The sequence below is a fragment of the Lactuca sativa genome, chromosome 9 (assembly GCF_002870075.4).
Source record: "Lactuca sativa cultivar Salinas chromosome 9, Lsat_Salinas_v11, whole genome shotgun sequence".
NCBI classification, from domain to species: Eukaryota; Viridiplantae; Streptophyta; class Magnoliopsida; order Asterales; family Asteraceae; genus Lactuca; species Lactuca sativa.
In genome coordinates this window covers 13,389,860-13,400,262 of record NC_056631.2, presented here as the reverse complement: position 1 = coordinate 13,400,262, position 10,403 = coordinate 13,389,860, and the positions used below count along the sequence as shown (strand labels likewise).

The following is a 10,403-nucleotide window of genomic DNA, read 5'->3' as shown; positions in this document are numbered from 1 at the left end:
GAAATAAACTCAATAATATTCAAAGTGTAAATAAATAGTTAAATACTACATCTAGATATATAATACTACGAAATAATATAAACACCTCGACAATACATTGTAATGACCCATTCAATTACATCTACACAGCCCCTTATATATATCTTGACATAATTTCCCATCATTAAGAATTCAAAACTTTTCTTGTATGGATTTCAAAGGTTTTTGTGGCAACTTTCATTCGAGATTAAATGATTATGTAGTCATTATTTTTGACATTTTTTTATAAATAGTTAGATTTAGATGTCAGTTGGCTAACTGTGATTCAAGAATAAATGATAAGTTGTCATTATTTCTGATGTTATCAACTGTTTAATGAAGCATTGAGTTTGCTTATAATTAATTGTAGGCGATTAGTAGACGATGATCCTAAACAGCTCATGGAAATTGAGAAAAACTTTGAACCCCTATGAAGAAACTATTGGTCCTCACTCCTCAGACACTAAACCTCTTTACAGTGTTGGAAAGGCAAAATTCTGATGAACATGAGTGTTTTTGTGTTTATATACACAATACATATTTGTTGCCTAACTTTTAAAATTGTGTTCATTTTTTAGCACAATTTTAAAAGTTATGTGACTAAATGAGCATAATTTTTAAAGTTAATTGACTAAATGAGCACAAATCTAAAATTAAATGACCAAACCAAAAGTTATGTGACTAAATGAGTACAAAGCCAAAAGTTTGGTGACCTTTTAAAACTTAAAATGAGTTAAGTGACCAAATGAGTTCAAAGTGAAAAGTTAAGTGACAAAAAATGACCTAAACCCAAACTCAAAATTATAAGTTAGTTAATTCAAGTATTTCTTTTCACTACCAACATTATAAATACAAGAAGACTGAGTATTCAAAATAAAAATATTTTAAGGTATATATCAAAAGCAATAAATAACAACATACTTTCATTTATTTGTTACAACATTGGATTTTCATAGTTCATTTATATTACATCATTGTACTTTAATTTTTATTAAACATTGTATTTTAAAATTTTCGTGAAATTATAGTGTTTTACATAAACAAACAATCTTATTAAAATATCCAAAAAAATATGGCCACAATGCATTTCTTCGAGGAGCTAATTCACATTCCTATGTTTTTTGGAAGTGAAAATGACTTATAAAGTAAACTAATCATTGGTATTTTACATTTTGTCAATTTTTTTATACATTACCGACTACTAAACTTTTTGTTCAAATTATATCCTTACGACCGATGTAGTAGGTTAATGCTCAATTGGCATGCACGTGGCATCTATGTGACATGAAATTGGGAAAATAACTTAAAAGGGTAATTAGTTGTTATTTTTGTTCACATGTGATCCCTTTTCGTACACCATTCACCATTAAACTCACATTTTGTGTTCAAATTATACCCTTATGATCGACAATAATTTGTGAGTGTTTGGTTGTAACAGTTGTATTCTAAGGTATGAAGAGATGAAACCAACAATACTGGTTATTGTAAGGCATACATGTATAATTTGAATACAAAACGAGACACAAAAAGGATCAAATATGAAAAAGCTGACGGTCGGTTATCCTCTTAAGTAATTTTCTCAATCTCATATATCATATAGATAATACGTAGATGTCACATATATGTCAACTTGTCAATTAAACGTTAACTTACTACAATCGGTCATAAGAGTATAATTTAAATACAAAATAAAAGTTTAATGGTCAATATTATATAAAAAGAAATACCAAATATAAACAATATTGACAATTAATTACCATCGGAGGTAGTTTTCATTTGTAAATTTCTTTTCCTCTTCCTTTATTCCAACACGAAAGAAATGACATTTTCATCTCCTTAAAACTCAAGAACATATAAAGAATATTTGTTATAATTTATAGCTCTTTCAATTTAAAAACATGACGAAAAACTTATTAAATTTTGCTTTCTTTCAAATTCGAGAGCATTTATTATAAATCCGACAAATTTTCTTTTAAACTTAAGGATGCAGGCTGCAGCATTAGCGTGACTACATTGCAACCAAATAACCAATGGTAAGTTGGATGTGACTTTGTGAGAGCTATGAGCAAGTTGAGAGACCATCATGTTTATTGGGTATCTAATTTAATTGTAAGAGCGGTGTCATTCGTTGAGATGGCCGAGTTGGTCTAAGGCGCCAGATTAAGGTTCTGGTCCGAAAGGGCGTGGGTTCAAATCCCACTCTCAACAATTGTTTTTTAACAGATAATTTTTAATTTTAAATATGTGTTTCCTATTAAATATTTTTTAAGCTTATCATCAAATAATAAAGCCACTTACATAATACTGACTTTGGTTTTTTTTTTTTTTTTTCAACCGGCAAATCTAATCTACTCCTAAACTAATATCACCCATGTTCACGGGACTTAAACCCTCGACCTCAAAAAAGGAGGGCACCACTTGATACCGCTGGGTTAGAAGCCCTTTGGTTAATACTGACTTTGGTAATTTAGGTTACGTGTCTAATTATAATCGATTCTTGAAAATTAAATTACAAAAAATAAATACACACAAGAGTAGCTAGACTAAAAAGGAAATTAAATTACGAAAAATAAATACACACAAGGGTAGCTAGACTAAAATGGAAATGATGTGGGATAGCATTATCCTTACAACGGATATGGATGTCCATGTGGCAACACTTAAGTGGGTAGAGCATTGAGTCTACTTCCAATCACTGATATCCTCCAAGAAAAAGATCCCCCAAAATTAACTAAAAAGCCACTGAATTTCAATTAGTTAAAATTGTTCATCATCACCAAAACAACTCGAGAAACTAAGAAAAAGAAAAAAAAAAAGAAGCAGTATTCAATTCAATATAATCATACCTGTTTAGAGAAAGAAAATGTCAAGCTGCAGCATGGCATCTGCTGCTACTGGATTCGTGGTGGCACCAAATGTAACCTCCAACACAACCATGGCCAAGTGCACCATGGTTAAGTTTTCATCCAACTCCAAGAACACCAAGTCTTCCAGACTGGTGGTTGTAAAGGCTGCCGAGGAGGCGGCGTCGGCGGCACCACCGGCTGCCACCACTGAAGCTGCACCAAAGCCACCTCCGATTGGTCCCAAGAGAGGGGCCAAGGTAATTACTCCACAAAAGCCAAAATTAACCTAACTTTTTTCCTTCCTACAAATATTAACTATTACCCAAAACAATTTCAGGTGAGAATTCTCCGGAAGGAGTCCTACTGGTTTAAAGGTGTAGGCTCAGTTGTGACCGTTGATCAGGTAAAGCTTTTTTTTTTCTTCGTTAGTATTTTTTTGTGCAAAAGTGGTCGTTGATGTTGAATTATTGATAGAGTATAATACATGTGATGTGCAGGATCCAAAGAGTCGCTATCCAGTTGTTGTGAGGTTCAACAAAGTCAATTATGCAAATGTTTCCACAAACAACTATGCATTGGATGAGATCACGGAAGTTTAGATGAGCTTCTTGTGCATGTGTCATTCTACAATTCCTTTTATTTCAGTCTTTTTTTGCCAATGAATTTGTAAAAATAGTTTCTCAGTTCCTCGAGTGCCTAAATTTGATCAAATATATTGTTTGCTATCCCTTTGCTTCGATCATAAAATATCATCATGCATATATATAGTTATACATACCACTTAATTAAGGGTTACTAGACTTCTATATAATATTTATTTCAATGAACATATGATAAAGAAAGATATATTGTTATGTGAATCGTTAGTATGATAAAAGTAGTTTCAATATAAGAAAAGTTGTTGTAGAAAATTCAATATATATGGTATACTACTACTATATACGCTATACAAAAACCACATTCTGAGAAATTAGTTGATCTCTCTCTTTTAATTGACAAAGCTGTTGTGTACATATTTTCATCTTGTTATCTGCCTTGGCTCTCCAAAGACTTGAATTTCTGCAACCATCAAATGAATGAATGAGAGTTCTACTTGAAATCAACTTTGACTATGATGATTGATAAGATGAATCGCCCATTTGTAGGTTTCAGTGAAGTAAACCGGAGCAACAAATGGAGATAATTAAATAGTATTGGAATAGATGGTCTAATGAATGAAAGTAAAATAGTAATTTAATCGAAACAACGAGCATTTAAAAAAAAAAAAGCGTCATTAAAAGTTACATAAACAAAAATGAATTAGACTGCAATTGTTCATTCCATTCCATGATGGAAAGGTAAAAAAAAACACCCCATGGCTAAGGAATGAAAATTAAACAAAGTGGAAGGAGTGACATTTTCCATTCCATTCCACCCGACAAAACCAACAGGTTTTTATATTCCATTCCTTTCAAGATTCCATCATGCAGTAACAGTACTACCAATCCTAAAACTGCCTAAGAATAAATGCATTAAATTGAGGGCATTGCTGAAGATGAGTCAAACCTTGATAAATTTGAAAAGTAATAAATGAATTTTCAAAGAACTCTTCCATCCATTCCATCAAGAAGTCCAGACCACATTCCTTTTACTGGAGGTAACTGTGCTACAAAAGCATTCCAAGGTGGGTACCCCACACCACTCCCACGAACACGACCATCCATTCTCAGAGATAAATACCTTCAAATTCACCAATTTTATAATTTCTTCTTGTCATTTCTGAATGTGAAAAAAACAACAATACCTTGTGCATGCAATATTCATAAATAATTTATAAAAAAAAAAAAAAAAAAAGACTTACACAGGAGATTCAGGTGATACATTGGCCAGTTTTTTCTGATCATCTAGCCACCTGGAGTATGCAAAAAAATGTTTACCATATGAGAAAATAAAAAAATAAAAAAAAAAAGTTAGTGACCATTATCTGTACCATTAGTTAAGTTAAGGCACTTACTCGGACCATTCTGGTGTAAGAAGAGGTACAAGCTGCCAGAGTCTTCTTCTTTTGTTTGTTAACTCCTTCATTTCTTCAGTCTCATCAAACTCAAAAGTAGGTACATTTCCATCTGTTGAAAGAGGCACCACAAGCACCCCTCTTTCTATGAGTTGTTCAGTAAATGTTTCACTAAGTTTGAAGGCCTCTGTAATGAAGGATGAAGGTCCAGCAAGGATCACAAGACGTGCAAATCCTCTAAGTTCACTAACAGTAATTGTCTTCTTTTCATCTACACGCAGTTTAAGGTTTGACAGGTTTTCTTCTCTTGAGAGCCTGGCCATTTGGGCGTTCTTGATTTTGTTCTCTCTGTAATATAGGAATGCAAAGAGAGATGCAGCTCCTATGTCTATGCCTAGGCCTTTCGCAATATCAATCACTGAATCTGCTCTTGAAGGATTAGCCACAGCACCAATGAGTTGTGTGGTGGCTATCAGTCCACCAAGAGAAGCTTGTGCAATGAAAGCGATATAGAAAAACATCCTCACTGATCTGAAAGGAGTAAGAACTTCACTCCTGATCCTGGCTGTTGAACTGAAGACCAAACAAACCAAGATTTTGATTTTGATTGATTAATGTTTACAACAACTCAAGAATCCAGGGAGGGTTTTCTTTTACTTCACAAACTTATAGTAACTGAATCTGGATACTGTCGAAACTAATATCTTAAAATCGAACACAAAAATAATTCGTAAACATTTCACTAAGTTTGAAGGTCCAGCAAGGATCACAAGATGTGCAATTCGATCCATCTCATCATATAAGTGTGAGTGTGTGGAAGAGCGAATTACCTGATTTCGGTGGAGGACGACGGCTTAGATACAGAGCATGTGACCAATAGAGGAGCTTTCTTTCTGCTCCTGATTGTAACAGTATCACGGCCGCTGGTGGTGGTGAAGACGGAGGCCAATTTGTGGCCGTCGATGTGGAAGGTAAAACTGAAGCATTTGGAAGTTTGATGTAGATTAGTACAAGCGGCAGTGACGATAGCGAGCTGCGCCATCGTAGACATGTCGTCGGCTCACTCAACAGTCGCCGGAGAACCAGCAGTCGGCGGCAACTAAAGTTATAGTAGTATCACCATGGTATTGGCCATTGGGTTTGGGTGGTTGTTTGTTTTGTTTTCTCATCATTTTCATTTAGTATTTTAGTTTCTTTTCTTTTTTGGATGATTAATACAGCGCCACGTCTAGCCTCTGAGACCGGATCAATGCAAAATACTATGAAATAAAGTCCTTTTTTTTTTCTAATACAGACAAAATTATATAAATGGTCCAATGGTTTACCAAGAATCACAACTTCAATCCCAGCTAATTTTTTATGAATGCGGTTCCTCTTTAGTATGATTCAATATAACCCATTGTTAATACAATTCGAAGTAGAGATATAGTACTTATTAGCCTTAGTGATCTAATAAAAGTCATAGTAATCGTAATTGCGAGAGTGTGCATGTGAAGAATGCCTAAATTTGACTTCGTATGAGGAAGTTATGGTTTTTCAAAGTTTCGGCGCAATAGTGTGACATAGGAATCGAAATTCAAATCGGCTGATTGTTAGCCGAAACAATCTAATCGAGAGTTAAAGATATTGTGAATATGAACCCGTCGATATAAGGACAATTGATAACGGATGTCGTATGAAGGAGTTATGATTTTTATACGGGTTTTAACAGTTTAAGTCATTTAAAAATATAACTTTAAAAATAAAGTGAGAATTAGCCGATAAAGTCTAAATGAAAGTTATAGTACTCGTCGATAGCTATACGTGACATCCACCTGAAGGAGCAACGTAGCATGAGTGCGCGACACACATGGTAAAAAAATCAGTTATAAATAGAGGGTCAAGCCTCATTCCTTCCTTCACACCTTTCCAACTTCTCTCTATGGTTCTCTGAGATTTTAACTCAAATTTCCCTTGGATTTTAGAAGTTTTTAGCAGAGCCATGAGTCACCAAAGATATAAAAGTGTTCGGGTCGAATTCTACTTGCGAACTATTCGGGTTTTTGTCAGAAATCTTTGTAAGTTAAGTTATACTTGTTACACTTTAAGTGTAACTTATATTTAGATTCATAGTCATTGTTATGAATGTATAAATAAAATTTATTAGTGATTTCAATCATAATATTGATTAATATACTTATGGGATATGTGTCTAAAATGGGCATGTTGGCTTGGTTGTTGGATTTCAGAAAAGCTATATGCCGAAATGGTCTTACCTCCAACTGTCCTGCATGGTTGATCCTTATTTGATAAAACTCTCAGTAATTATTGGGATTAGTGAAAGATCTAGCTTTCATTATCAGATTGTCGTAAGTATTAATAAGTTATAGTATTATAGGTTAATAATTCTTAAACATGTTACCCGCCAGTTGGATCGCCAATAGGATCGTCCAGATAGTTGTTAATCGTCTGAGTAACTGTTCAGGTGAGTTACCTCACTATACTATGTATTTAAATATATATCCATGTATGATTAGGATATAATAGCTAGTAGAGTAACGTCGATAGTATAGTCTCTGTTAGTCTATATTATTAGCCCGCTTGTTTATGGGCTCTTTTTTGTCTTTAGCCCATTAGGGTTTCTATCTAGCTAGTATTTATATCCGCTTTATTCCTTGTAGTCTTAATGCTTTTCTCTGAGAACCCTTGTAATTTCTCTTTGATATAATCATATGACAATGTTATCATGGTATCAGAGTAGAGGTTTGATACGTTGTTAGAAGTCTTTCTAGGGTTACTGTAGCATGCCCTTTTCGTTCATTATCACCGGTACTCGTTTTTTGATATGTTGATTCGTTGCTACGGTTGATTCGTTGTTGCTGTCGGTTCGTTGCTACTGTTGGTTCGTTGTTGTTGTTGGTTCATAATTGTTGTTGATTCGTTATTCAAGTGATTGCTTCCGCTGGTTTGTTACTCCTTTCATTCTCAGATTATTATATTGTCATTGTGGTTATTCATTCACTATCAACATGACTAGAAAGGATGATTCCCTTCAGTCAATCAGTACTCGTTTGGATGGAAAGAATTATACGTATTGGAGTTACGTTATGAAGAACTTCCTTTGTGGGAAGAATATGTGGGGCTATGTCACTGGGACTAAAGCCAAACCCACAGTGCCTCAAACTGAGAATTATGATATATTGCTTGATGCTTGGGAGACTATAACTCCAAGGTTATTACTTGGATCAATAACTTTGTTACTCAGTCCATTGGTATGCAGTTGGCTAAGTATGATACAGCAAAGGAAGTTTGGAATCACTTGGAGAGACTGTATACTCAGTCCAATTTTGCTAAACAATACCAATTGGAATATGATATCCGTGTCCTTCAACAGAATAACCAGAGCATTCAAGATTTCTATGTTGTTATGTCTGATCTTTGGGATCAATTGGCTCTTACTGAATTTAAGGAGTTAAAAGATTTTGAGCCTTACGTTGCTAGGAGGGAAGAACAACGATTGGTTCAGTTCTTGATGGCCTTGCATTCTGATTTTGAAGGTCTTCGTGGAACAATTCTTCATCACTCTCCTCTTCCTTCAGTTGATTCAGTTGTCCATGAGTTAATTACAGAAGAGACTCATATCAAGTCCCATGCAGATAAAGGGTTTAAAGCAACCTCTACTCCTACTCCCACTCCTGCTGTGCTTGCTGTCTCCTCCAGTCAATCTCGACAAACTTCAAGAGTCGCTTATGATGAGTGTGCATTCTGCAAACAGAAGAATCATTGGAAAGCTCAGTGTCCATTGTTAGTCAACAAGGGTAAATCTGTTCAACCTCAGTCAGGGCAACAAAATAGGTCTGGTCAACAGAAGTATCAGTCATGTTCCTCTGGTACTCCTCCATGGACCCCTCGTCCTCCACAGTTTGCTGTTGCTGTTGTTCCACCAGTTGACACAGAATCTGTTGGACATATGCCACTATCTGCATTGGATCCCAAGGTGTTTGAGAGCTTTAGACAATATTTGGCTTCTAATTCCACTGCCATGTCTGCATCTATGTCTCATTCTGGTCCTTCTTCGTCTGACACTTCAGGTATTCCCTCATCTTTGTGGATTTTAGATTCTGGTGCAACCCATCATATGAATCATCATTTGTCATCATTTACTTCTTTGTCGCAAGTGTCATCTATTTCTGCTAAGTCTGCTAGTGATACATCTATGCTAGTTGAGGGTGATGGGTCTGTCTCCGTTTCTCATATAACTCTTCCTAATGTTTATTACATTCCCAAACTTACTTTGAACCTTGCCTCAGTCAGTCAGTTATGCAAGTCTGGTAACTGGGTGTTCTTTTCTGATTCTGTCTGTGTTATACAGGATCAACACACCCAAAAGGTGATTAGGATCGACTGTAGGGTGGGGGACTATATGTCTTGGAGGTCCTCAAAGTATCTGTTGCTGCTGCTTCCAGCATTAATTTATCTTCTTTTTGTTTGAGTCCTTTGTCGTCTGAGTTTTATCTTTGGCATTCTCGTTTGGGACATGTGTCTGTATCACGGTTGAATTTCCTAGCATCTAGTGGTGTTTTGGGTCATTTAAACTCTTGTGATATTTCTGATTATAGTGGTTGCAAACTAGCAAAATTTTCTGCTTTACCCTTCAATAAAAGTATGTCTTGTTCTACTGCTCCTTTTGATATTATTCATTCTGATGTGTGGGGTCCTGCACCAGTATCCACAAAGGGTGGGTCAACCTATTATGTATCTTTTATAGATGATTATACTTGATATACATGGGTTTATCTTATGAAATGCAGATCTGATTTCTTTGGTATTTACAGCAATTTTAGAGCTCTTGTTAAAACTCAACATTCGGTTGTGATTAAATGCTTCAGGTGTGATTTAGGGGGTGAATGTACCTCTAATGATTTCACTCAGTTACTTGCTTCTGATGGTACCATACACCAGTCTTCATGTACTGACACACCTCAGCAAAACGGTGTGGCAGAACGAAAACATTGTCATATTGTTGAGACTGCCCGCTCATTGCTCCTGTCTGCGCAGGTCCCTAGTGCCTTTTGGGGAGAAGCAGTCCTAACTGTTGTGTATGTGATTAATCGTATCCCTACTTTATTGAATTTAGGAATATCTCCTTTTGAGAAGTTATATAGTCATCCACCAGAATACTCTTCCTTACAAGTTTTTGGATGTACTTGTTTTGTTCTTCGTCCTCGTGTTGAAAGGAACAAGTTGGGGCCGAAATCTGCTATTTTTGTATTTTTGGGGTATGGGATTGGTCAAAAAGGATATTGTTGCTATGATCCTGTGAGTCAGAAGTTATATGTTTCTCGGTACGTTACCTTTTTGGAACATATTCCTTTCTACTCGATTCCTGCTACAGCCCACAATGTAACAAAGTCTGATCTTCTGCGTATTGATCCTTTTAATGAAGATATAAAGGCCCAAGACTCATCTATGCCACATGATTCCTCAGCACATTGATGGGTTTTGGTCCTAAGAACATCCTATGTGCTCATACAAACCCTAATGCTTGGATCTAGGTTTCTCTATTG

At 35.4% G+C, this 10,403-nt stretch overlaps 2 protein-coding genes and 1 non-coding gene across 3 annotated transcripts; 2 read left to right on the top strand and 1 right to left on the bottom strand.

Annotated features, from left to right (window-relative positions):
- Positions 1–2,145: 2,145 nt before the first annotated feature.
- TRNAL-AAG (transfer RNA leucine (anticodon AAG)) lies at positions 2,146–2,226 on the top strand. The gene has a single exon. It is a non-coding gene; the product is annotated as a tRNA-Leu (tRNA).
- Positions 2,227–2,757: 531 nt separating this feature from the next.
- Positions 2,758–3,589, top strand: LOC111881229 (photosystem I reaction center subunit IV A, chloroplastic). Its single transcript, XM_023877645.3, has 3 exons — positions 2,758–3,121; positions 3,202–3,267; positions 3,362–3,589. Exons 1-3 carry the CDS (start codon positions 2,882–2,884, stop codon positions 3,461–3,463), a joined length of 408 nt encoding a protein of 135 aa, XP_023733413.1. The 5' UTR covers positions 2,758–2,881; the 3' UTR covers positions 3,464–3,589.
- A 144-nt stretch (positions 3,590–3,733) lies between these two features.
- On the bottom strand, positions 3,734–6,039 carry LOC111881228 (protein LOW PSII ACCUMULATION 1, chloroplastic). Its single transcript, XM_023877644.3, has 5 exons — positions 5,688–6,039; positions 4,858–5,430; positions 4,705–4,755; positions 4,410–4,583; positions 3,734–3,923 (listed from the first exon to the last, which is right to left on the bottom strand). The coding sequence occupies exons 1-4, from the start codon at positions 5,906–5,908 to the stop codon at positions 4,442–4,444; spliced, it is 987 nt and encodes a 328-aa protein (XP_023733412.1). The 5' UTR covers positions 5,909–6,039; the 3' UTR covers positions 3,734–3,923; positions 4,410–4,441.
- Between the last annotated feature and the right edge of the window lie 4,364 nt (positions 6,040–10,403).

Excerpts from the sequence above, each read along its gene's own strand:
- LOC111881229 (XM_023877645.3), top strand. The coding sequence starts at position 2,882 with ATGTCAAGCTGCAGCATGGCATCTGCTGCTACTGGATTCGTGGTGGCA. Across the intron at positions 3,122-3,201 it reads GTCCCAAGAGAGGGGCCAAG|GTGAGAATTCTCCGGAAGGA; the intron begins GTAATTACTCCA and ends AAACAATTTCAG. Across the intron at positions 3,268-3,361 it reads CAGTTGTGACCGTTGATCAG|GATCCAAAGAGTCGCTATCC; the intron begins GTAAAGCTTTTT and ends TGTGATGTGCAG.
- LOC111881228 (XM_023877644.3), bottom strand. The coding sequence starts at position 5,908 with ATGTCTACGATGGCGCAGCTCGCTATCGTCACTGCCGCTTGTACTAAT. Across the intron at positions 4,756-4,857 it reads CTTACACCAGAATGGTCCGA|GTGGCTAGATGATCAGAAAA; the intron begins GTAAGTGCCTTA and ends TGCATACTCCAG. Across the intron at positions 4,584-4,704 it reads GTATCACCTGAATCTCCTGT|GTATTTATCTCTGAGAATGG; the intron begins GTAAGTCTTTTT and ends GTGAATTTGAAG.